We start from the raw sequence: 26,892 nt of genomic DNA, 5'->3' as shown, positions 1-26,892 counted from the left end.
AACCTGTGTACCCAATCCAAAGTGATAACCTCGTCCTATGGCAAGAGCTACAAAGAACCGTGCAACTGAACTTACAGCAAGTCATTTATTAAGTGCCTAAAGTAGTAAAGAGATGTGGATTTAGATTTTGTTGAAAGCAGCAACATCCATTGACTGTACAAAGTCCTCAAACGCTGTGATCTTCTCCTCCAGGACATCTGTGCCAACCTTGTCATCTTCAACAACACACTGGATCTGCAGCTTCTTAATGCCATACCCAACTGGAACAAGCTTAGCTGTGGAGAAGAATGCAATGATGAGCTACAGACTACCAACCTACTGTCATCTGCTACAAAGACACTACGCTAAGTGGCACATCAGAAAATAAAGGCTCCATCATTACTATCAGCCGAAAGATGGTGTTTAATTTCTATCATCATGTATGCCGCAACAGTCTTAGCATTTCAGATGTCTAGTGACGAGTACTTACATGATCCCCACAGCAAGCCTTCCATCTGGATCGTTCGGACGCATTCTTCTAGCTTGGACATATCCGTTTCATCATCCCATGGCTTTACATCAAGCAGGATGGAAGATTTAGCAATAAGTGCGGGTTCTGTAGGGAAGAAGAAACTTAAAACGTTATCTGAACTTACCGCTAATTGAAGCAAACAGGTTAAGCCTCGGCTCATTAGATTGGAGTCTCAAACGTTAGACATTTCTTTAAACAGTTCATTTCAGTGGCCTTACACTAAAGCGCCAGATAATCCCCACATTTACTTAGATGTTTGTGCTACAGATTACTCCCTTCAGAGCAACTGAAAGGAAAGGTCTGTAAGACGCATTACTGTGCCACAGGAGGAATGCTGGAGCTGCCACATGGCCACGCAGCTCCAGACCAGTATCTGTGGATAAAGCCACCATTCTCTAGTGTTCACTACATGCAGACAAATCACTTCTGGTTAACACAAGTAGCAGGGATAAGCACACGACTGGGGTAGTATTCTGGTTAAAGGTAAACAACCCTATCCTGAACTATAGATCCAAGCCTCTTCCCCACAGCATCATTTTTACCTTAGATTAGCTGAGTACAGGCTACTTACTTTTGGATTTCTTTGACTCGTACTGTGCCAACCGCTCCTCTCTAATTTTCTTAGAGTCTTCACTTTCCTATAATAAAAACATACACCAGTCACAAGTAGAATCCGGCTCCATCAGTTCAGAGGCAACAAATGCAGACTGGTAAAGTCAGAAAGAACATTTACATCACATATCAGCCGAAAGATGGTGATAAGGTTCAATCATCATGCTACCAGTTAGTCCCAAAGATGAATACAAAATACTATTAAGATTACAATACATTAGGATTGCAGAATATTGAGCCAGTGATCTAACCACCAGATCAAATTCCCTATGGGGGTAAAAAAAATATATCCTCTTGGAGGCAGGGAGCAGAAAACAAAATGGTTGTGACTGCAAGGGGTTAATAAACGAAATTCTATTTTATTGCTGCTTCTGCTGACATGTTGTAGTCAGCTGCTGACAAGCCATTTTAAAGAGGCTCTGTCACCAGATTTTGTAACCCCTATCTGCTATTGCAGCAGATCGGCGCTGCAATGTAGATTACAGTAACGTTTTTATTTTTTTAAAAACGAGCATTTTTGGCCAAGTTATGACCATTTTTGTATGTATGCAAATGAGGCTTGCAAAAGTACAACTGGGCGTGTTTAAAGTAAAAGTCCAACTGGGCGTGTATTATGTGCGTACATCGGGGCGTTTTTACTACTTTTACTAGCTGGGCGTTGTGTATAGAAGTATCATCCACTTCTCTTCACAACGCCCAGCTTCTGGCAGTGCAGACACAGCCGTGTTCGAGAGATCACGCTGTGACGTCACTTCCCCAGGTCCTGCATCGTGTCAGACGAGCGAGGACACATCGGCACTAGAGGCTACAGATGATTCTGCAGCAGCATCGGCGTTTGCAGGTAAGTCGATGTAGCTACTTACCTGCAAACGCTGATGCTGCTGCAGAATCAACTGTAGCCTCTGGTGCCGATGTGGCCGACACGATGCAGGACCTGTGAGTGACGTCAGAGCGTAATCTCTCGAGAACATGCTGTGTGTCTGCACTGCCAGAAGCTGGGCGTTCTGAAGAGAAGTGGATGATACTTATCAGAACGCCCAGCTAGTAAAAGTAGTAAACACGCCCCGATGTACGCACATAATACACGCCCACTTGGACTTTTGCAAGCCTCATTTGCATAAATACAAAAATGGTCATAACTTGGCCAAAAATGCTTCTTTTTAAAAATAAAAACGTTACTGTAATCTACATTGCAGCGCCTATCTGCTGCAATAGCAGATAGGGGTTGCAAAATCTGGTGACAGAGCCTCTTTAAGAATGTCAAACATGGGAAGTCTTCGGCTATGTTCACAGTTTTTTTTTGCAGACAGAATTCTGACTGGAAAAAGAGAAAACATTTTTTGTTAAAGAGGCTCTGTCACCAGATTCTCAAATCCCTATCTCCTATTGCATGTGAGCGGCGCTGCAATGTAGATAACAGTAACGTTGTTTTTTTTTTTTTAAACGTTAATTTTTGGCCAAGTTATGAGCTATTTTATATATATGCAAATGAGCTTTGAAATGGACAACTGGGCTTTTTTTTCCGTTATGTCCAACTGGGTGTGTATTGTGTTTTTAACTGGGCGTTGTGGAGAGAAGAGTATGATGCTGACGAATCAGTGACCAGTCAGCGTCAACACTCCTCTCCATTCATTTACATAGCGTTCTTACTAGAACGATGTGCAGCCACATACACAAGTGTCCTGATAATGAATACACATGACATCCAGCCTGGACATCATGTCTACTCAGAATCCTGACACTTCTGAGATTTCAGCAAGCCACTCGTAATCTCGCGAGATTACGAGGTAAACGAGATTTCGTTTCCCTTGCTGGAAACAGCGGCTTTGTGTTTTTTTTTTTTACCCATTTCGTCAACTGGCAAAGGGAAAACCTGCGAGTGGTTTGACAACGCGTTGGCCGTTGTGTTTTTTCCGCCTCCCATTGATTTCAATGGAGTTTGAGGCGGAAAAAGCCTAAAGATAGGGCATGTCACTTTCTGCTCGCGGGAAAAACCACCTCCACTTAAACAATTTCTGCCATTTTTTTTTGCCGCGGTGTGAACAGGGCCTTAAAGGAACAGTGTTACCACCAAAAATTTTTTAATATGTTAAAAGATATTAGTGCTTTATTAAAAACGTTTGGATGAATTTGTGTGTTTGTGTGTTACTTTTTCTTATTTTTACACTTTTTCTTCCATATGGGGGCTGCCATTTATTTTTCCATTTCTGGATGTGTCGATTAACGACACATACAGACATGGAATACGGCAGCTCCAGTCCCATAGGGACTGCGAACGGGGCCCGTTCCATCCACTAACATGTACGCCGCTCCCACACAGTTAAATTTGAAATGCGCGCCGTCCGGCGCCATTTTCCTGTGGACCGGAAGTCGCGGCAGAACAGTAAGATTACTACTTCCGGTCGCGGCTTCCGGACTTGTGCACATGGAGCAGCGGCAGCAGACGGAGCAGATGGACCGGCGGCGACTGGAGCAGGTAAGGGATTTCTATGTATGTTTGTGTTTCAGTGTGTGTTTACTACTGTATGTAAACCTTCTACACTGTGTTAGCTCAAAAAATGGCGACACAGTGTAGGAGGTTAGACCGTTCAAACCCCTCTTTTCTCCCGGCACTAGCCAGGATAAAGGAGGGGGGGATGCTGAGAGCTCACTAGAGCGAGGGCTTTTTACCCAATTTTGCAGCATAAAGCAATGTGGTTGCTTTACCACATGCAATGCTGCAATTTTGGGAATGGCTCCATCTAGTGACCAGCAATGGGAATTATAAATTAGAATCCAATTTATAATATTTCCTGACTCGTGAAAAAAATAAAAAAAAATTAGAACAATGTTTAATCACCTATACACTAATTGTTTAACTAAAAAAAAAAAACATGTTTTGCTGGCAACACATTCCCTTTAAGCTAAAAAATTACATTTGTGAAAATTCAGAAAACAGCATGTGTGGGAGATGTAACTGGGAACAGGACGCGATCTTTTCACTAGAATCAGTTCTGCAGCACTCCAATCCATTTTATTGGTTTATAGATAGTTTCAAGCCAATGTAATGATTGTGCCTACATAAAGCGATTCATCCTGCAGCATTGACAGCCACAAGGTGAACAGGAAGTGGTCTGACCGAGGCCTAGAACCCACTGATAACATGTCAACGCTGCATCAAGAGGTATAAAACGCAACTCTATTTAAACACCCCATTTAACACATGTTGTGTGACTGTAAAGCTGTCAGACAGTTTTGGGACATCAAATGCAAAGCTTGTAATAAATAAACATACATACAGACTACTGTAGGCAAGTGACATCAATCCACAGTACCCACAAATGCAACAGATAACTGCTGGGAGAGACCAGAACTTACCTCCTCATCATCTGAGCCAAATAAATCAATGTCGTCATCATCATCATCCTCTTTAGCTTCCTTCAGGGCACTGTCTGTTGTGTCTTCAATGTTCACTGGGCCATATTTTCCCAAGGGTTTCTTTACTCCAGGTAGGCTACAATTAAAGGATTCAACTTTTGACTTTAAACAAATTCAGAAAATAAACTTGCTGTATCAGGCTACAGTCACACGACAGTAAAAAACGGTTGTTTCCAGAACAATGACGTTCTATGGGTGTACTCACAGCTTTTTTTTTTTTTTATATGAACGGCCCATAAACACCAGCCATCCAAAAAGAAAAAAATAGGACATGTGCCATTATTGGCCATTTTGACACCTCCCATAGAAGTCAATGGATCAGTTTTTACCGGCCGTTTCAGGAATCAATCCTTGTAACAACCATTAAAAACTGATCCTGACCGAGGACTCTCCACACACAGCGCTACTTTGAGCCCTGAGCCTGGGAAAGAACTTATCATTGTCCATGTATGGACAGTGGTGTCAAAGGCTCCCTCTAGATAGCACCCCCACATGCAGATACACACCCTGCCTGTAAAAAGCACCGCTGTAGCAGCAGAAGCCCCCAGCATCACAATCAATATATGGACAGTGACGTTAAGGGGTTACTCCTGGAGCGGAAACCCTGGCCAAAGCTGTGCAGACATTGATGGAAGCCCCGGACGTCACTGTCCATATAAGGCCAGGGGGCTTCTGCCCCTACAGGGAGTTACAGCGGTGTTATCTACATGGGCACTGTGGCGAAATGTTGGCATTATCTATAGAGGACACTATCTAAATGGGTACTGTGGTGTTTTCAGGGGGGTTGGGACAATAAACCCTGACAAATGAAATATTTTTTTAGTGGCCATGAAAAAAAATAAAGAACTGATTACAAACTGCCAATAAAAACTGACGGACTGGGGGGGCGTGGCTGACTTCCGCCGCGAGCAGTCGCATGCTGTGAGAGCTCCGTCCCGGCTCCGGTGTTTCTGCATTAATCCTGCTGTAAAACTTCCCGCAAAAACTTCTTGAACGTGGGGCAATCGCAGGCACAGTAGAGGAGAGCTCAAAATGAGCAAGACACGCAATTCGGCGGCCGCTGACCGCCTTAAAGAGTTCGCCAGAGCAAGTAGCCATCATGGCGCCGTTACTCCTGGACAGCAGCATGACGAGGCGGACCCTCAGGGAGATGAGGATCCGGAACCATCACTGAAACAAGTCACAGCACAGCTCCTGACTGCTATACGTGAGTCTACTACTTCTCTTACTGGGAAAATAGATGAGGTTAAGGTGGACCTTGGATTGATGCGTCAGGATCTCCAGAAGCTAAGAGACCGGGTTCGTGATACCGAAACTCGGATCTCGCAAATAGAGGATGATTCTGCTCCTGTGGCGCGGCAAATCGGGGCCTTGGAAAGGGCTGCAGAAGCATGGGCGCAAAGATCGGATGATCTTGAGAATAGGATGCGCAGGAATAATGTTCGTATCCTGGGCCTGCCAGAGCGTGCTGAAGGCAGAGATCCAGGGACATTTATGGAGCAATGGCTCAAAGATACGCTGCCTGATGCTACACTGTCTGCGGCCTATGCGGTTGAACGAGCACATCGCGTTCCCGCCAGACCACCACCGCCAGGGGCCATGCCTAGGCCTATGTTGGTTCGCTTACTCAGCAGCAAAGATAGAGACGCCATTTTGAGAGCTGCGCGCCAAAAAGGCCAGATCACACACAACGCCGCTACGGTCACGATTTTTCCAGATTTCTCTGCAGCACTCCAGAAAGCTCGAGCTACATTTGTCGGCATTAAACGACGGTTGAGAGATCTTCAGATTCAATACTCCATGGTCTTCCCAGCACGGCTCAGAGTTGTACATCATGATAAATCTATCTTTTTCAATACTCCGGGAGAGGCTGACGAATGGCTGAACAGCCGAAATAACCTAGGCCCCAGACCATGATTGTGGTTTTACTATCCGACACCTAGAATCGTGGACACGGAGACTCTGGGACTTTTGTGGAGCTGAGGACTGCTCCGGGAACTTTTATTATCCTCTTCTCTTGACGTTGATCCAGGTTGCTGCGTTGTGGTATAATATATGCATATCTGATACGTTTTCATTGAATGTATGCTCTCTCTAACCACTGTATTTTACTTTTGCTTATATTGTTGATATTGGATTGGGATTGTCCATGAATGGGTTGCTAGACCGATCTGAGGCGACTAGATACTCCATATTATTGCGGGTTCTAATGTGACGGGTTGTATGCCTGTCTTATGTGGGTTGGAGACGCTGGAGGAGGGAAGTTGGAGTAATAGTCTGTGTGGAGTTTCCAGTCTCACACAGGCTACCCCCGTGATTCAGAAGGGATATATTCCCCTAGTTCGGAAGATTTTCTTGATAGGGCGACTGAGTTCACCCTCCTACTATTGTTGTTTTGTTAAATCTTCTACTTTTGTATTTTAAGGATCGTTCATTTAGCGGTGCATGATGTTTCTAAGTGTTATGTCTTGGAATGTGCGGGGACTGGGAGAGCCACGTAAACGCAATCAAATCTTCTCACAGATCAGGGCAAGAGGCCCGCAAATAATATGTTTGCAAGAAACGCACTTAATGTCAGACACTATTAAATTTATGAGGAAGCCATGGATACAATGGTCAGCTCACTCCACGCACTCCTCATATTCCAGGGGGGTCTCCTTGTTAATTCACAAGTCCCTAAGGTGGGAGCCAGGAGTTATGCAAAAAGACCCAGATGGGAGATATATTTTTGTACATGCCTGGATAGAGAGTCATCCTTTTGTCATACTGGGTATTTATATTCCCCCGACACAATCCCTAGCGGTACTATATGAGGCAGCCAAATTTGCATCAGAGTATCCCCAAGCTACGGTCCTCTGCATGGGAGACTATAATACTGTAGCAAATCCTACATTGGACAGATTTCGTCCGGATGTGGGGACAGATCCCCCCGGTATAGCTAGACCCCCTTCTTTATTGCTATTTCTGGAAGAGGTGGGATGGCATGATCTATGGAGGTATATGTGGCCGGATGTTCTAGAATATACTTGTTATACCCCGGGGAGAAATGCATTGTCCCGGATAGACTACATTTGCGGTAATGTACGAGCATGTTCGATGCTCTCATCTGTAGAACATTTACCCCGGGTGTTTTCTGACCACTCCCCTATGATGGTTAAATTGGTCACGTCCCAGAGAAGGAGCCATATCTGTAGGAAAATACATCCATTTTGGTTAACTCAATTTACCCAGCAGGATCGCATTCCCGATCAAATTCATATTTACACACAGGGCAACGGAAATGGTACAAATCACTCAGCTTACTGGGATGCATTAAAAGCCTATTTGAGGGGCTGTCTCCAGTCCTCCATTTCTTATATTAAAAAGGAATCGGTTAAAAGGGAACAGGAACTAGCCAACTTCTGCAAGGTACTAGAGGCCACTTATGTCTCGGACCCATCGGAGAACAATAGGGTCAGCTGGTTAAAAGCGGGAAGACAATATTTGCTGTATTTGACGGAAAAAAGCAAGCGTAAAATGTTCTTTGCAAACCAGAAGTATTTTGAACAGGGAAACCAATCCAGCAGCCTGTTAGCACACCTCATCCATCAGAATACTTCCTCCCCAGCTATCTTGAAAATTAGAAGCCCTAATGGGGTTATTCTCACTGCTACGTCAGATATACTTTCTGCATTTTCTGATTTTTACAAAGACTTATATGTCTCTAGAACTACGGAAACGGCAGAAGAGTTGCAGGCATATTGTGAATCTGTCCCCTGCCCCTCTATAACTAATGAACAGAGTCTCCTACTTGATAGTATGATCACGATAGAAGAGCTGAATGAGGCAGTGACTGATATGTCTAAGGGGAAAGCCTCGGGACCGGATGGAATACCTTTAGAAGTTTATTTGAAATACCAAGAGCAGTTACTCCCAGAACTCCTTCAGACCTACCATAAATCCTTGTTAGCGGGGTCCCTGCCCGACTCCTTCTATGAAGCCACAGTAGTGGTGATACTTAAACCAGATAAAGATCCCTTGGACTGTTCTTCCTATCGGCCTATAGCATTACTTAACGTAGATTATAAAATTTTAACTAAGGTATTGGCAAATAGACTTAATGGTATTATGCCCTCTATTATCCATCCTGATCAGGCCGGGTTTATACAGGGGAGAAGTACGCCGGACAACCTACGCAGAGTCCAAATTGTTTCTCAGATTGCATCGCGGCAGGGTGCGGACTGGGCCTTGGCATCTTTGGATGCAGCAAAGGCCTTTGACTCTATTGAATGGCCATATCTACTTCAAGTTCTGCGGAGGTTTGGATTTGGCCCTGTGTTTTGTCATTGGGTCTCCTTATTGTATCTTCATCCCAGAGCAGCGGTGTTCTTAAACGGACAGCTCTCCCCATACTTTGATTTGGCTCGTGGTACCAGACAGGGGTGTCCGCTTTCACCTTTATTATTTGCAATCGCTGTAGAACCCTTAGCTATTCGACTTAGATCGGATGTGGTTTACCGGGGTATACCCCTAGACTCTGCGGAACACCGAGTGGCATTATATGCTGACGACCTGTTGCTATTTATGTCATCTCCTGATGAGTCCCTAGATGAAGCAATGACCATAATTGATAGGTTTGGAGATTTTTCTGGACTGTCCATTAACTGGGGCAAGTCGTGTCTGATGTACTTTTCCCCGCGCAGAAATGGTATGGTGGGATCATTGGTAGGGGGTTTGAGGGTGGTTCCTAGTTTTAAGTATTTGGGAATTCAAATCACGAGATTGGATGCTGACATGATACAGGCAAATGTTGCTCCCCTAATACCGATGTTTCGAGACAAATTTAAGATTTGGTCAGGATTACCTCTTTCCGTAGCAGGACGTATCAATCTTATCAAAATGGTGGTTCAGCCTAAATGTCTTTATATTCTGCAACACATATTTGTATATATCCCAAGGGCATTTTTCCAAGAAATAGACTCGCAACTAATTAAATTCATATGGGGATCTTCTAGATCTAAGCTACAGCTAGCAAAATTGCAACGACCCAGAGATCTAGGGGGAATGGCCCTCTCTGATTTATATTTATACTACCTGGCGGGTCAGCTCAAGTATATGGCTGCCTGGGTGTCACCTGAAGTACCGGAAGGATTGGAACTATGTCTGGCAAAATACTTAGATATTCCTAAACTCTGGCCTGTATTAGAACCCTCACTTCCCCTTAGTAGGAAATCTTTACCGATACATAGGGTGGCTCGTAATGTCTGGTCGGCGGCACTTAAGATCTCAGGAGAAGACCAAATAATAGCGGAAACACCCCTATGGCAGAATGAGGCACTAGATCAGTTACTCTCCTCACAGGATGATACATTTTGGTCGACACTAGGGGTAAATACGGTGGGAGATCTATTTGTGAATAATGTGATGCTGTCCTTTACTCAAGTTGAGGAAACCTATCAAGCTCCGAGAAGAGCTTTCTATAAGTATTTACAATTGCGCCATTCACTACTGACCCAGTATAGGGGAAGAGAAACACCTATTTCCACCTATCCCTTGATTGGGGTTATTAGATCACAGGGACCTGGAGGATTAATCTCATCTATCTATTCTTACCTTATACATGCGAAGGCAAATAAAGCGGATCTCCCAGCAATGGGCAGGTGGCAGACCTTGATCCCATCCCTAGATGAGGATTCTAGATTGGATCTACTAGAGTCACATAGATTCGTCTCTCCTGCTATTAACAACAAGCTTATACAGCTCTACATCATACACCAGAGCTATCTTACCCCGGTCAGTCTTTTTAAAATGGGTAGACGGCCTAACCCCAGTTGTCATAGGTGTCCTTATGAACCTGCGGATTTTCATCACATGATATGGGAATGTCCTCTGCTTCAGGTTTTCTGGACTGAAGTTACTGACCTGTTATCCCGGGTATTGGAAGTTCCAGTTAGACTGGAACCAGGAGTTTGTCTATTTGGATTGGTGGAGGATGGGATGTATGATCATACAACACGTACGTGCCTTCGAGAGACGTTATTTATAGCTAGGAAGGCTATTGCTATTAGGTGGATGAATCCTCGTACTCCCACTAAATCTATGTGGATAGAAATGATTAATTCCATGATACCTTATGAACGAATTGTGTATGTTAATAGAAGATGTCCGGATAAATTTCATAGGGTGTGGGATCAGTGGTGTAATTCTGAACTCACATCCTACTCCAACAATGCTTTATCTAGGGCTCTTGAAGCAGCCCCCACTTAATGTGTGTTGTAAAGGGAAGGGAGGAGGTTGCCTCTCCTATCTGTTTGGGTAATGTATAAGCTTTAAGATGAGATGCGATATTATAGGTACCCTAGATCGCTTAGATGGAATCGAGATTTGTGGGATCTCTGTCTTCTGCATATGGTGATATATTATTGCTTCTAAAATATGGAGCACCATGCACTATGAACGATTGTGAAAAGGTTTTTTGTATACTATGTTTTAGTTTATTACCTGTTTAAATTTGAAAGAGATTGTAATGCCATGCATTGCTGATATGATATTGTAACACGCACTTTTGTATTTAATGTAGGGCATGTCCGCTGTGCGGGGGCCCAGAAATGTCTTGTATCATGGTGTTTATGTATCTCCTTCAATAAAACGAGTTTAAAAAAAAAAAAACTGACGGACTGATTGAAAATTTGGAGACGGATGCAAAATGGCCATGAAAAAAAGTAGTTTTAGACTAACTAGTCTAGTCCTGAAGGCGGCAATATTTTTTTTAATGCCATTTTTCACAGGATCCAACAGCCTCCAAATCAGATGTGAACCTGGCCTTAAAGAGGCTCTGTCACCACATTATATATTGTACATATGATCGGCGCTGTAATGTAGATTACAGTAGTGTTTTTTATTTACAAAAACGATCATTTTTGACAGAGTTTTGACCTATATTAGCTTTATGCTAATTAGTTTCTCAATGGACAACTGGGCGTGTTTTACTATATGACCAAGTGGGCGTTGTACAGAGGAGTGTACGACGCTGACCAATCAGAGTCATACACTTCTCTCCATTCATTAACACTGCAGATAGCGATATAGCTATATCGCTATGTGCAGCCACATAAACACACTATAACGTTACTCATGTGTCATGACAATGAATATACATTACCTCCAGCCAGGACGTCATGTGTATTCACAATCCTGACCACTTCTGTAGCGTCCGAGTTACAGCATAGGAGGCGTAGTCTCGTGAGATTACACTGTAAGCTGTCATTCACAGCGAGATCTCGCTGTGCTGTAAATCACAGACGCTACAGAAGTGGTCAGGATTCTGACTACACATCACGACTGGAGGTAACGTATATTCATTGTCATGACACTTAGCCATAGAGTAAAACACGCCCAGTTGTCCATTGAGAAACTCATTAGCATAAAGCTACATTACAGCGCCGATCACATCATGTACAATATAGGCCACTTATTTACTACTACACCAGAACATTTCCCTGATATAGATATGAAACATAGTATTTTACTTGCCGTAAAGGATACAACAAGAATAAAGCAAATGTAGCAGCTTTCATAACTTTTACAAGGTGCTCACCCCCTTAACTCCCAAGGCCGATCAAATCAGAAAGAACAGATCATCACATATCAGCCGAAAGATGGTGATTTAGTTCAATCATCATGTTACCAGCCGCAAGTTACAAATACTTATAGGACCACGCTCAATAGCGATAGGCGTTTCCGAGCTCCAGCTAGATTATATAGATTACATTTCATACATGGCTTCTAGTTCTACTCCAAACCACCACATCAGGGATTCTCACCTGGCTTTTTTCTTTTCATAAGACTTGATGTGGTTGTACCAACGAAGTGCATGGAATAAATCAGCAGAGGGAGCACCGGACAGAGCATCGAAGACGGCAACGTCAGCCTGGGAGGGAACATACCTAAAAGAGAAAGGGGGGAGGGGAATGTGTTATATTATACAACAGACTGCAAGTTATCAGACACATCACCAGGCTGAACCTGGCCTAGGAGACCCAACACAAGGGTCAACCACAGAAGCTTAGGAAGAGCCAGGATTCTCATTCCTCAGACCCTCCACTTCTGGCCTCGTGCCCCTTGCCACTAGAGCAGCTCCATATCCACGGAGGTTCTCACTGCAAGCTGCTGCTCTAGGGCCATCAAAGAAAATCTACAGTAACTTTTCCATGTGTTTATTCTGCAGCCTCCCGGCCAGAACAGCTGATCACTGGGGTAAGAGTCTGGAGACCCCTGAGGTCTTCATGAGATCATCCCCTTAAAAGGAAGGTGTGGTGAAATTTATTTTTTTTATCATATTGCTTTTAATATGATATTAACATAAATTTGTATTTATTTTTTGTTCTCATGTTCTACTTTTTACTTCTCTATGGGGGCTGACTTTAACGACACCTACAGAGATGGAATACGGCACATACAGCCCCATAGAGAATGCAAACGGGAGCCGTTCCATTCTCGGTGTATACGCCCATCCCACACAGACCAAAACGAAGCTCGTTCGCAGAGCAAAATCCGGCGCCATTTTCATGTGGACCGGAAGCCGCTGCCGGACAGTAAGAGGACGACTTCCTGCCATATGTTCAACGAAGCGAAGGCGCAAGGAATAGGAGTGGAGGCAGAAGGTAAGTTATGTTAGTGTATGTGATGTGTGTATTATACTGTCTGCTGAGCCCTGTATCTAATCCTCCTACACTGCAGTCACTCAGAAAATGGCAGCACAGAAGGTTTGAAGATTCAACCCCCTCCTTCCTGGCACTGGCCAGAAGGAAGGGATTGTGTGAAGACACTAGAGGAGAGAGAGTGTCTACCCCAAATTTGCAGCATAAAGCAATGAGGTTGCTTTACCACATTGACCATGCTGCAATTTTGGGAACTGCTCCCTCTGGTGGCCAGCACATGGAAAGGTTATAAATTAGAATCTAATTTATAATATTTCCTGACTTGTGAAAAAATTAACAGTAATCACTTATTGTTTAACTGAATTTAAAAAAAAAAACAAAAAAAAAAAAAGACTTCTAGCAACACTTTCCCTTTAAAACACCAGTATATACCAGTCCTAGAATCGTATACCTTCTATAGGGGATAATGTATAACAAAAACGTCAGGAGCAAACCAACATCTTCCACTAAGGACCAGACATGCTGGATTGCGCTCTAATCCTCTAGTCCATGAGATGCATACACCCTTATGTTATTAAAGGAACGGTCACCGATTTTTTTTTTTATTATGTTAAAGATGTTAGTGCTTTATTAAAAACGTATGGATTAATTTGTGTGTTACTATTTTTTATTTTTACTTTTTCTTCCCTATGGGGGCTGCCATTTTTTTTCCATTTCTGTATGTGTCGATTAACGACACATACAGACATGGAATACGGCAGCTCCAGTCCCATAGGGACTGCGAACGGGGCCCATTCCATCCACTATCGCGCATGCGCCGCTCCCACACAGTTCAATTTGAAATGCGCGCCGTCCGGTGCCATTTTCCTGTGGACCGGAAGTCGCGGCTGGACAGTAAAATTACTACTTCCGGTCGCGGCTTCCGGACTTGAGCACATGGAGCAGCGGCAGCAGACGGAAAGGATGGACCGGAGCAGGTAAGTTATTTCTATGTATGTTCATGTTTCAGTGTGTGTTTACTAGTGTATGTAAACCTAATACACTGTTAGCGCAAAAAATGGCGACACAGTGTAGGAGGTTAGACCGTTTAAACCCCTCGTTTCTCCCTGCACTAGCCAGGATAAAGGAGGGGGGGGATTCTGAGAGCTCACTAGAGCGAGGGATTTTTACCCAATTTTGCAGCATAAACCAATTTGGTTGCTTTACTACATGCAATGCTGCAATTTCGGGAATGGCTCCATCTAGTGACCAGTGCTGGGAAATATTATAAATTGAATCCAATTAATATTTCCTGACTCGTGAAAAAAAAAAAAAAAGTTAGAACAATGTTTAATCACCTACACACTAATTGTTTAACTTAAAAAAAAAAACAAAGAAACATCATGTTTTGCTGGCAACACATTCCCTTTAAATTAGACATCCCCACTCAGCTGATCCAGCTATGCTGGTTTATGGGGGAATCCAGGGCGACGCTAATCATACACATGCTCACATTAACAATGCTGTAAACTCTGCTATAACGCATTGAGGAAAAAAATCCCAAAAACAAACAAACCACTTAATACCAGCATTATATACTTTCATATCGGTATATTCAGACATTACAAACGAAATGCAGTTGAACCGCATCCAAAACGCATTCGTTTTTACTGCAATAAGGTACGTTCTCAGTAAAAAAAAAACGCGAAGACCCATTCCGTCTGAATACACCCGAATAGAAAACCATACGTTGTCGCAGCGATTGCTAACAGGAAACGGTCTGATGAACAGTCGTGTATGACCGGTGCTTCACAACCACGCAGGGCCTGGACGCCGGTCACACTACACGTGTCAGTCTAGAGGCATGCAGGGGAACAATGGGGGAGGGTCACACAAAGTGGAGCTCGCATACCGCGATATAGGGAGATATTTACTTCAGTCACTGACCCCTCGATGTAGCTTTTATCAGCCAGAAACTCGTTGAGGACCTTCAGGCCGGAGGCGGACTTGAGATCTCCGAAACCCATTGCTGCTGCTTCGTGGTGGTACAGAGAGGAGGGAGGCGTGGGAAAGAGAACGCCAGGCCCGGCGCCGTGCCCTTTATAGTCACGACGTCCGCAGCGTACACGTCATCGTGGGGAGGGGGAGCGCTGCCGGGTCTGACAGCAGACAACAGAGACCAAATCCGCCATTTTTAATAAGGGAGTGTTCCAATGTAATGGAAAACCTAGCGCGATTTTAATAAAGTAATAAAAACCCTGTCAGCAGTTGGCAGAATGTATATTTCCAGCCCTCACTTGTGATTTGTGACGAGCTGCTTTTCCGGAAGTTGTTGAAACACTTGCCGGAAACCGCCGAACGTTGGCTACAATTTCCGAGCGGCTCCGAAAATTGCCGAGTCGGCCATATTGACCTGGGGCAAGTTGACGCTGCTGTGGTCTGTAAGGCCAAATAGCTGCAGAACCCCGAAGGTGTGTGAGCGGGGTGAGTGAGGAGGGGGTTGTTGGGCTCTCGGCTGTGGGCAGGGTGTACCGGGGTAAGGTGTGGAACCTCCGGCTGGGGCACATTATCACACGCTGGGTGACTCTCATGCCCTTGACAGCTATGACTGCGCAGCTAGTAATCACATCACACGGGCATGGAGAGAATGTACACTCTGCCCATATCTTTGTCCTTAGACTGTGTGTAGTATGTAGAAGGATTATATTATTAGACAATATGGTACCAGTCATGATGTTGTGCTGTACTGCACACCAATAACAAAGGCTGGACATTGTTCAAAATAAGCTCCCCTACCTGCCAGGCTGGCACAGGTGGCATATACGGTGGTTGTTGGCGTATTCCTCCGTACACAATGCTGCATGATGCAGGTGGTGTATCATGGATTAACATCCTCGTAATAAGTGTGATTATTATTCCTTTATAACGTGTTTGATTTGTGAACTCCGACCGCCAGGACCCCTGCAGCCCGAAGAACAAGGGGCTTATCACTGTTCCCATTGGAGAAGTGGCCGTGTATGTGATCACTCTGCTGTTTCCATACCTTCCATAATAATAGAGCCAGGCCGTGTATGTGATCACTCTGCTGTTTCCATATCTTCCATAATAATACAGCCTGGCCGTGTCTGTGATCACTCTGCTGTTTCCATACCTTCCATAATAACAGAGCCTGGCCGTGTCTGTGATCACTCTGCTGTTTCCATATCTTCCATAATAAGGGTATGTGCACACACACTAATTACGTCCGTAATTGACGGACGTATTTCGGCCGCAAGTACCGGACCGAACACACTGCAGGGAGCCGGGCTCCTAGCATCATACTTATGTACGATGCTAGGAGTCCCTGCCTCGCTGCAGGACAACTGCCCCGTACTGTAATCATGTTTTCAGTACGGGACAGTTGTCCTGCAGCGAGGCAGGGACTCCTAGCATCGTACATAAGTATGATGCTAGGAGCCCGGCTCCCTGCAGTGTGTTCGGTCCGGTACTTGCGGCCGAAATACGTCCGTCAATTACGGACGTAATTAGTGTGTGTGCACATACCCTAATAGAGCCTGGCCCGTGTATGTGATCACTCTGCTGTTTCCATATCTTCCATAATAATAGAGCCAGGCCGTGTATGTGCAGCTACTTCGTCACCCTGGGACCATTTGCTGTGCGATAAAGCTCCGCACACCCTTCTATGGGGTGTGATACACAGATATGTGCCCCCTGTGTGACCACGAATGGCTTCTGTGTTTCTCTGCGATTAAATGCAAAATGTATTCAAAGGCATTTTAACATAATTTTAATGAAAAACTTGGTCAGTGAGACAATGCGGAGACTTGTCAAAAGTAGAAGTGATGCCTATAGCTGCCAATCAGAACATTAAAATCTGCAGTCTAATCGGTTGCTATGGACAACTGCTTCACTTTTCCCTCGCATATATTTGAATTAATCTCACCTATCGGTGTCTAAACCACGTCACTTGTGTTCACTGCTAAATTGCCTTCATTTATTAGTGACTAAAACATAATGAACTACTCCAGTGTTGTCACCCGCATCCTGCAGCGCTGGTTGCTAGGCAACAATCGTATTCGGGCTCTGTCCCAGCAAAGCTTAGCAGTATGTTTGTGATCTAGTCTGTATAACCGCAGTTTTGTCCAGGCGTTTCTTGGGCGTTGTAGGTTTTTTGTATTTTATCATGAAATCGATCATCTTGTAAAGAGCTTACCCTTCCACATCTGCCCCTTTGACGTTGCTGTGCCAAAATGACTCCCGCCCGGGCTCTCCATTCATTGTAAGTCTACTTTTACGCTGGATTATTCTACATGAGTATTTGTAAACCATAACAGAGTGGATCCAAAATATGGAAGAGGTGCAAGTCTTTCTTTACTTCTCAGTTTATGATTTAGTTTTGGATTACAAATACTGAAGCAAAATACTGACCAAAATACTCCCGTGTAAAAGTGGGTGGATTTATACAGAGCAGTTAGGTGACGTTTTTATTTCTTTGGATGGTAATATATAGGGATATACAATCATTCATGCCCATCTATTTGCTTCTTGTCGGCAGCACATCCCCTGTTTACGCGTGGAGATGAGGTCATCCGATGTATGAGCGTTTGCTCGTTTGTCGGCTGATCGCTGGCATGTTTACACAGGGCAATGATTGGGAACGAGCGTTCTATGAATACCCAATCATTGGCCCATGTAAAATGGCCTTAAAGGGATATTCCCAGAATCAAGAATTAAGACTTCGCACTAGGACAGTGTGATTCTAAAAAAAAACAACTTTAGGCTGCCCAGTGCAAGGAAAGCTCTTTTGCAGTGGAGGAGGTCTGGACCGTCACATGATGGAGCTCCTAAATGTCCAGGCCAATAGACTTCCACAGCTCTGACACATGGGGGGGGGGAGATATCATGTACAAATTAATAAGTGTAATAACATTTTATTTGCTTTAAAGTTGGCTTTACTTTACCGTAAGTATATTTTTATTTAGCGGATCCCATCAGAGGAAGATAGGAAGACTTTGGTCCTTGTTGCATAGTTCTCATGCACACGACCATATTCTTCCGTCTGCGATTTACCCGCATTTTGCGGATAAATTGCAGACCCGTTCTTTTCTATGTCCCCATGCACTCGACCGCGATTTCACAGATCCGCGCAGGTGCCGCAAATCCAGACCGCAACAACTCAGGACAAGTAATTTTACGCTCCGGATTTGCAGATTCACCAATACTGGTGAATTGTTGTTGATCTGGGAGTCCGGATGACACACGGATGCATAACAAGGTGTTTTTTTTGCGGTCCAACATATCGCAACGGACCCGTGACGTTGCGGACCGCAAAACCCAAAGCAGTCGTGTGCATGAGGCCTAATTGTATAGCCAAAAACAAGGGTGTATCCCCAGAAGTGGAAAATAGGAAACCCTAGGTTTTTCTACTTTTGCTGATGGTGTCAATTCTTTGCTTTGGCGATGAATATACAGAAACCGCGCACACCGAAAATATGGCCGTGCGACTGGAGCCTTATTGGCATAAAATACACAATCTTCATTATGATTGACCCTGTTATTATATAATTTTTTTTTGTTTTATTTTCAGCATCATGCTGCTTTTCCCTGCTGTCCGCAGGGCTCTGACAAGTGCCACTAAAAACAATGGTAAGTTCTCTGTACGTGGTTTAGATGGATGTTGCGCTTATACAGTGGAGGAGATTGATCGAAACTGGAAACCCCTACATTTTAGTTTGCTCTAAAGTAATCAGATTCCAGCAAACTTTTGGAAATGAAAGTAGTGACTTGATTGGTTGCTATGGGCAACTGCTCCACTCTTTCTGTTGCTGACTTTGATAAATCTTCCGCAGTCCTCAGCACTATTTTATATATGACTATCTTGGTTTATATATATCTCTCCTTCTTATGTATCTTTTTGCAATCAGGTCTCCTTTTTATTACCTTCAACCGTGTTTCGTAAATGACACACTTGCCTGGTTTCTTGGCATTTTGTGTGATGGTGTTTAGTATTCGGCTTCGTTCACGTCTGCGTCGGGGTTCCTTTCGCAGGTTCCTTCAGACCTTTCCCTCAGGGGAACGCACGAGCAGAAACCAAATGGAGACCATAGCTTTCCGTGTGCATTACCATTGATTTCAAAGGTAATGCTTCCGTTGCTAATGGTTTCCGTTTGTCTCCGTTCCGTAAGGTTTCAGGCTTTTTTTTTCACTGAATCTATAGCGCAGTCAACTACGCTATTGATTCAGTCAAAGAAACGGAAACCTTACGGAACGGAGACAAACGGAAACCATTAGCAACGGAAGCATTACCTTTGAAATCAATGGTAATGCACACGGAAAGCTATGGTCTCCATTTGGTTTCTGCTCGTGCGTTCCCCTGAGGGAAAGGTCTGAAGGAACCTGCAAACGCAACCCCGACACAGATGTGAAGAAAGCCTAAGGGTATGTTCACACGACAGCGTCCGTAACGGCTGAAATTACGGGGATGTTTTCAGGAGAAAACATCCCCGTAATTTCAGCCGTAACGGCATGTGCAGGCGCTTGAACGCCGCGTCCATTATGGACGTAATTGGCGCTGCTTTTCATTGGAGTCAATGAATAATGGCTCCAATTACGCTCCAAGAAGTGACAGGTCACTTCTTTGACGCGGGCGTCTATTTACGTGCCGTCATTTGACAGCGGCGCGTAAATATACGCTTCGTGTGAACAGACAAACGTCTGCCCATTGCTTTCAATGGGCAGATGTTTGTCAACGCTATCGAGGCGCATTTTTCGGACGTAATTCGGGGCAAAAACGCCAGAATTACGTCCGTAATTAGTGTGTGTGAACATACCCTTAGTTGCCTCGCCTTATCATTATCTCATATATATGTGTCTGTGTTTATTTTATTTTCTCTATTTATACAATATTCTCAATTAGATGTTTTGCAATTATCCTTTAAATCTAAATTTTTGCTACTTGCATATTTTATAATATATTTTGTTTTGCATTTTGGACACTAATTTATTTTTTTGTGCTATTAGTCAGAACAACGAGCACGGCTGCAAGCAATCTGCTGGAGGTCTTTGTGGATGGCAAGCCGGTGATGGTTGAGCCTGGCACCACAGTGCTCCAGGTACAGTGTAGTCATTTAGTTTTTCAATTTCATTGGGATGTTTAGGATTACATTACGGTATATTATTCACATTACATAATTACTATAATAATCGTTTTTCCTGAGAGCTCATGCACACGACCAAGTGCGCCGTCCCGTCAGCGATCAAAGGAAATATAGGACATGTTCTATCTTTCCTCGGATCGGAGACTCGGACCATTTTTCACGGAACTGATTCACCCGCTAAGTCAAAAACAGCCCGAGTGAAACAACGGTCGTGTGCAAGAGACCTTAGTTACCTTTTGTGTGTAACTCCAGAGATCTGTCATTCCCCGTCACAATCTACACACATTAGAGCAGATTTACTAATACGATCTTAAATTTAGACTGCTTAGAACTAGACTACATTCACCCAAGTATCACAGTGGCTCATGCTATATGATAAATTTGGCGCATCTTTAGACCCTGTTGTCTAACTTTATGCCACGTCTTGGCGCATTTTAAGCCACGTCTGTTTCACCTAGGCCACACTACCTTGTCAAGCGAGGCACAAAAAGTGTCTAAGACAGTTAATAAATGCAACATGTGTGCCAGAACCCCATTGTCCTCAGTGGGCAAGCAGCACATAGGATTAGTTTCACGTGTTAAAGGACAGGTGTCGCGGATTTTTTTTTTTATATATATGAATTTGCTTTTAGTGTTTTATTAAAATACATTTTATTTATTTGTGTGTTTCTGTTTTACTTTTTTCTTTTTTCTAACTTACTTCACTATGGGGGCTGCCATTTTTTTTTTTCAACCCTGTATGTGTCGATTAACGACACATACAGAGATGGAATACGGCACATACAACCCCATAGAGAATGCAAACGGGAGCCGTTCCATTCACTATGGTGTACGCCGTCTGTGTGGGAACGGCGCATGCGCCGCTCCCACACAGACCAAAAGGAAGGTCTTCGGCCGAGCGACATCCGGCGCCATTTTCATGTGGACCGGAAGCCGCGGCCGGACAGTAAGATTACTACTTCCGGTTGCGGCTTCCGGTCATGTGTTCAGAAGCAAGCACTAGGAGCGGAGGGAGCGGACAGAGCGGAGGGAGCAACGGCGGCGGCAGGAGCAGGTAAGTTGTGTTTGTGTATGTTCGTGTTTTACTGTGTGATTACCACTGTATGTAAGCCTACTACACTGTGCATTCGCTCAAAAAATGGCGGCACACAGTGTAGGAGGTTTGAACATTCAACCCCCTCCTTTCTCCTGGCACTAGCCAGGATAAAGGAGGGGGATTAATTGAGCACACTAGAGTGAGTGTGTTTTCTCCAATTTTGCAGCATAAAGCAATGGGGTTGCTTTACCACATTCCAGTGCTGCAATTTTGGGAATTGCTCCCTCTAGTGACCAGCACATGGAAATGTTATAAATTAGAATCTAATAATATTTCCTGACTTGTGAAAAAATTAAAAAAATTAGAACAATGTCTAATCATGTATTTACTAACTGTTTAACTAAAAGAAAAAAAAAAATTTCTAGCGACACATTCCCTTTAAACCCGTTCTCATTAAAAGGGGTTTTCCAGTCCCATAAAACGATGATCGGTTGGGGTCTGACTCCCGGCATCCCCGTCGATCAGCTGTTTTGAAGGGGCCGCAGAATTGAAGTGAATGAAAGAGGGCTGTAATACTCTGAACCGCTGTGTATTGAGCAGTGGAAATGAAAGAGAAGCAGCACTCGTACAAGCGCTGTGACCTCTTCAAAACAGCTGATTAGTGGGGATGCCGGGAGTCGGACCCCGACCGATCACAAACTGATGGCATAATTGGTAGCCAACCACCAAGGTCCCCAAGTCCTGGGCGGTTGTATTATTATAGTTTGTGTTAAACTGTCATACAACTAAGAGGAATTCAGGTTCTAGTCGATTCTCACCTCCGCTATTTAAGTTAAAGGAACATTAACCCACCCCTAAGGCCGGATTTACACGAGCGTGTGCGTTTTGCGCGCGCAAAAAATGCTGCGTTTTGCGCGCGCAAAAGGCACTTAACAGCTCCGTGTGTCATCCCCGTATGATGCGTGGCTGCGTGAGTTTCGCGCAGCCGCCATCATTATGACACTGTATGTTTGTAAACAGAAAAGCACGTGGTGCTTTTCTGTTTTCAATCATAATTTGTACTGCTGTTGCAAGAATCACGCGCGTCACAGGGAATGGTTGAAGTCAATGGGTGACTTTCTCGCACCCATTGACTTCAATGAGTGCGTGATGCGCGAAAAACGCACAAATATAGGACATGTCGTGAGTTTTACGCAGCGGACTCATGTTGCACAAAAATCACGGACTGTCTGCACGGCCCCATAGACTAACATAGGTCCGTGCGAGACGCGTGAAAATCACGTGCGTTGCACGGACGTATTTTACGTTCGTCTGAATAAGCCCTAACTATGACTGCAATAAAGACCATTTAAGTCTTAAGTCCCTCTGATTCAATATTTTCCTTAAGATATTATTATATGTATTGGTGTCTGTAATCTAAAGATCTATCTTGTTGTTCCTTCCGTCGCAGGCATGTGAGAAGGTGGGCATACAGATACCCCGTTTCTGTTATCATGAACGATTGTCAGTGGCTGGAAATTGTCGCATGTGTCTTGTGGAAATCGAGAAAGCCCCTAAGGTTTGTGAAGCGATGTTTGCTAAACTGCTTTTCAATAATGTAAAGAAACAAAAACGTGAGAGGCATTTAATAGGGAGTTATTGATAAAGACCAAATGCTGAATGAACAATGTGATTAGTTACATAGTTGATAAGGTTGAAAAAAGACACCGGTCCATCAAGTCCATCCTATAATCCTACCGCGTTACTCCAGGGGAGGGCAAAAAAGGTGGATGACAATTGCCTCATTAGGGGAAAAATACCTCCCTGACTGAATAAATCTCTGGATCAACGTCCCATCGCCAGAATCTAGTACTCCTAACCTGTAATAAGGGTGGCACGATGCATCGAAACATCGATACTGTGCACCCGCCAACTGTTCAATACCGTTATTTCATGTATTTCGATACTAATCTGTGCGGCCGCACAGCTAAGTATAGTAACACATGAATGTAGTCAGAGTGGGACTGTGTAATACAGCCGTTGCCTCGCTCCTGGGTCCGCTGGTCAGCATGATGTGATGCGACCAGCGCTGCACTAATGACCGCCGGCACTGAAGACAGAACATGGGCGCACTGCGAAACACCCCCATGTTCTGTCTTCAGTGCCTGCACCGCCACTCATTGGTGCAGTGCCGGCCGCATCGCCTCATGCTAACCGCGCGCGCACACATGATGTCAGGGGCAGGGAAATGGCTGTATTACACAGCCGCAGTTCAGCTCTAACAGTGGTGATCAGAGAAATTTTGATAAATAGCCGTGGAAAAAAAATAAAAACGCCCGCGAAAAAAAACGTACATGTCACTTCTTGAGCTGTTTTTCATTGACTCTATAAAAAAAACGCTCCAAAAACGGCCGTGAAAGACGCGTGTTGGTAAAAAAAAAAAGTCTGAAAATCAGGAACCGTTTTCCCTTGAAAACAGCTCCGTATTTTCAGATGTTTTTTGCTAAGCGTGTGAACATACCCTAAAGAATCCCCGTCTGTGATGATGGAGAAACCTTTTTTCCTGTAGACGTAGAGGACGCCCCCTTCTCCTTGTTACAGGCCAAGGTGTAAAAAGATCATTCGAAAGATCTCTGTCCTGTGCAATTCTGTATTTGTACATTTGCTTTTACTTGGGTGTGTCGTGCTTGTGGGTACAACAACCTGCAGTCGTATCTCCGAGCTGCTGCCATTATCCTGGACTGCGTTCCGTATTGGAGGTAGCGCTATAAAAAATTTTCAGCCTGATCAAGGTACCGACTTGGTCCTAAAATTCGTTGCCTTTCCTACACAATTTTACGTTTCTAACGCTCTGGAAAAGTACAACTGGGTGTGTTTAAAGTAAAAGTACAACTGGGCGTGTATTATGTGCGTACATCGGGGCGTGTTTACTACTTTTACTAGCTGGGCGTTGTGTATAGAAGTATCATCCACTTCTCTTCAGAACGCCCAGCTTCTGGCAGTGCAGACACAGCGTGTTCTCCAGAGATCACTCACAGGTCCTGCATCGTGTCAGACGAGCGAGGACACATCGGCACCAGAGGCTTCAGTTGATTCTGCAGCAGCATCGGCGTTTGCAGGTAAGTCGATGTAGCTACTTACCTGCAAATGCTGATGCTGCTGCAGAATCAACTGTAGCCTCTGGTGCCGACACGATGCAGGACCTGTGAGTGACAACACAGCGTGATCTCTTGAGAACACGGCTGTGTCTGCACTGTCAGAAGCTGGGCGTTGTGAAGAGAAGTGGATGATACTTCTCATCAGAAAGCCCAGCTAGTAAAAGTAGTAAACACGCCCCGATGTACGCACATAATACACGCCCAGTTGGACTTTTACTTTTAAACACGCCCACTTGGACTTTTGCAAGCCTCATTTGCATAAATACAAAAATGGTCATAACTTGGCCAAAAATGCTCGTTTTTTAAAAATAAAAACGTTACTGTAATCTACATTGCAGCGCCTATCTGCTGCAATAGCAGATAGGGGTTGCAAAATCTGGTGACAGAGCCTCTTTAAACATGCAGGTAGTAAAAAAACAGCATTAAAAAATATATGTACCATTTAAAAGCTATGTAACTTTCTCAATGGCATATTTTTATTTTTATTTTTTTTATAATAAAAAGGTCAGTCCGTGTAATTGGTGCAACTTTTATAAATCGTTTTGATTAAAAATAATTTTTACTCTTTGAGATACAGCTGCTCTGTATTCCCTACACAGAGCAGCTGTATTGTTCACTAAATCCTGCTCGCGTCCGGTCCACGGGACTGACGGGTTCAGGTCATAGCGAACGATACAGCTGCTCTGTATAGAGAATACAGAGCAGCTGTATCTCAAAGAGTAAAAATATTTTTTAATAAAATAATGCCATTGAAAGGTTTACATAGCTTCTAAGTAAAAAAAAAAACTTGAGTTTTGTTAGATACGTTTTTTGGCCAAAAATACGCCACACACAAAGTGTGTGCTTGTGGTCTAAAACCATTTCCAAAACTGCACTGTGACCTTTTAATTAGAAAAATACCGTGATTATTTATTAGGCATGCATGCTTTAATTTTCCATTTTAATATTAACTTATTGGGTATATAGAGAACCTATTTGCTATTTTTCTAGAATATGTAAAACAGAGAAGATAATCTGGTTTTGAAGGAATCTCTTATCTGATGGTAGAACTTTCCCCTTTTTCTCAGCCTGTAGCTGCATGTGCTATGCCCGTCATGAAAGGCTGGAATATACTGACAAATTCCGAAAAAAGCAGGAAAGCCAGGTTTGTAAAACAGCGAGACTATTAAAGGGGTTTTCCCGCAAAACACATATATCCCCCATAGACAGGTTGTATATATGTGATCGCTGGGGGGTCTGACAGCTGGGACCCCCCAACGATGAGGAGAACGGAGGACCGAAAGTCCCCCAAAGTGCTCCATGAGAATGGAGGACAGGTGCGCATGCTCGACCAGCGCTCCATTCTTTTCTATCGAGTTGCCGGAGACAACGGTCCCGGAAGTCTCATAGAAACTAATGGAGCGCTGGGCAAGCATGCGCTCCATTCTCATGGAGCACTTTGGGGGACTTTCGGTCCCCCGTTAGCCTCATCGCTGGGAGTCCAAGCGGTTGGACCCCCAGCGATGACACGTGTATCCCCTATCCTGTGGATAGGGGATACATGTGTCTTGTGGGAAAACCCCTGGCTTAAAGTTGTTGATGTTATTATGTAGAGGTCTGTGTTAAAAAAAAAATGTAAAAGAAAAACTATGAAATGCAAGCTTATTTTTGTACCTATTTCATGACCTATTCACTTTTACTTCAATTAGGGAGGGAGTAATGGAGTTCTTGTTGGCAAACCACCCATTGGATTGTCCTATTTGTGATCAAGGAGGAGAATGTGATTTGCAGGTAATGTTCTGTACATCGTTAAAACTTACAGTAAATTATAATTTCATTAGCATTGGACGTCCTATGACCTGTGCTACATCCTGGGTAGACACTGCAGAAATAGGGCATGCTCATTGTCTATAAAGATGTACACCTCTTGTAAGGATTTATTTTTTATATCAATGTTTTGTATGTTTTTTTTTTTTAAACCACTTTTAAATTGACTTTTTTATTAAACTTGTTTTCCTTTTTACGATACATCTTCTAGCTGACGGCTCGGCTGAGATCGGGTCCTGTGTGTCTCTGATACACGGGATCCAGCTAATAACGAAGCTTTATCGATATTTGAATAAAAGTTGTTTAAAAACACACATTATTTTATTTAAAAAAAATCATCCCTTTTTAAAGGTATGCAAAGCCTGAAAGGCTTCACTATTGAGTGCTGCATTGCCCTTATCTGTTTGTGCTATTGCAAATAAAAACTTAAAGGGGTTGGCCAGGAAAAAATTGTATCCCCCAGCCTTGGTTTGCCTTCCCTAAAACCCCCTAAATATCTTCTAACAAGTTTCTGTTTGATCTCAATTGTCACTGCTGCTCTTTGTTTGTTTGTTTACATCCCTTGCTTTTGGTACTGGCTGTTTCCTTCCTTGTAACC

The 26,892-nt window shown here is 43.8% G+C and overlaps 2 protein-coding genes and 2 non-coding genes across 5 annotated transcripts in view; 1 reads left to right on the top strand and 3 right to left on the bottom strand.

The window, feature by feature from the left end:
• Positions 1-71: 71 nt before the first annotated feature.
• EEF1B2 (eukaryotic translation elongation factor 1 beta 2) lies at positions 72-15,242 on the bottom strand. The gene is made up of 6 exons (XM_075829846.1): positions 15,106-15,242; positions 12,343-12,465; positions 4,481-4,616; positions 1,083-1,149; positions 470-595; positions 72-275 (listed from the first exon to the last, which is right to left on the bottom strand). The coding sequence occupies exons 1-6, from the start codon at positions 15,183-15,185 to the stop codon at positions 121-123; spliced, it is 687 nt and encodes a 228-aa protein (XP_075685961.1). The 5' UTR covers positions 15,186-15,242; the 3' UTR covers positions 72-120.
• Positions 1,219-1,295, bottom strand: LOC142656756 (small nucleolar RNA SNORD51). The gene has a single exon (XR_012849737.1). It is a non-coding gene; the product is annotated as a small nucleolar RNA SNORD51 (small nucleolar RNA).
• Positions 12,135-12,209, bottom strand: LOC142656755 (small nucleolar RNA SNORD51). The gene has a single exon (XR_012849736.1). It is a non-coding gene; the product is annotated as a small nucleolar RNA SNORD51 (small nucleolar RNA).
• Positions 15,243-15,508: 266 nt separating the features above from the next.
• NDUFS1 (NADH:ubiquinone oxidoreductase core subunit S1) overlaps positions 15,509-26,892 on the top strand; it is a 31,274-nt gene continuing 19,890 nt past the window's right edge. Inside the window, exons 1-6 of one of the 2 annotated variants that reach the window (XM_075829845.1) lie at positions 15,509-15,629; positions 18,746-18,804; positions 20,179-20,270; positions 22,802-22,909; positions 25,556-25,632; positions 26,177-26,258. In XM_075829845.1, coding sequence (XP_075685960.1) covers positions 18,750-18,804; positions 20,179-20,270; positions 22,802-22,909; positions 25,556-25,632; positions 26,177-26,258 — 414 coding nt within the window. In that variant the 5' untranslated portion in view covers positions 15,509-15,629; positions 18,746-18,749. Of the gene's footprint in view, positions 15,643-18,745; positions 18,805-20,178; positions 20,271-22,801; positions 22,910-25,555; positions 25,633-26,176; positions 26,259-26,892 lie in introns of both variants that reach the window. The other variant, XM_075829844.1, reaches the window with a different exon arrangement.

Source organism: Rhinoderma darwinii, chromosome 6, assembly GCF_050947455.1.
Source record: "Rhinoderma darwinii isolate aRhiDar2 chromosome 6, aRhiDar2.hap1, whole genome shotgun sequence".
NCBI lineage: Eukaryota > Metazoa > Chordata > Amphibia > Anura > Rhinodermatidae > Rhinoderma > Rhinoderma darwinii.
Note: the sequence above shows the minus strand (reverse complement) of the source record. Positions and strands in the feature narration are given on the sequence as shown.

Bases quoted from the DNA above. Each gene is read 5' to 3' on its own strand.
- EEF1B2 (XM_075829846.1), bottom strand. From the start codon at position 15,185: ATGGGTTTCGGAGATCTCAAGTCCGCCTCCGGCCTGAAGGTCCTCAAC. The intron at 12,466-15,105 runs GTCAGTGACTGA...TTTCTCTTTTAG, and splicing joins GATAAAAGCTACATCGAGGG to GTATGTTCCCTCCCAGGCTG. The intron at 1,150-4,480 runs GTAAGTTCTGGT...TTTTTATTATAG, and splicing joins TTGGCTCAGATGATGAGGAG to GAAAGTGAAGACTCTAAGAA.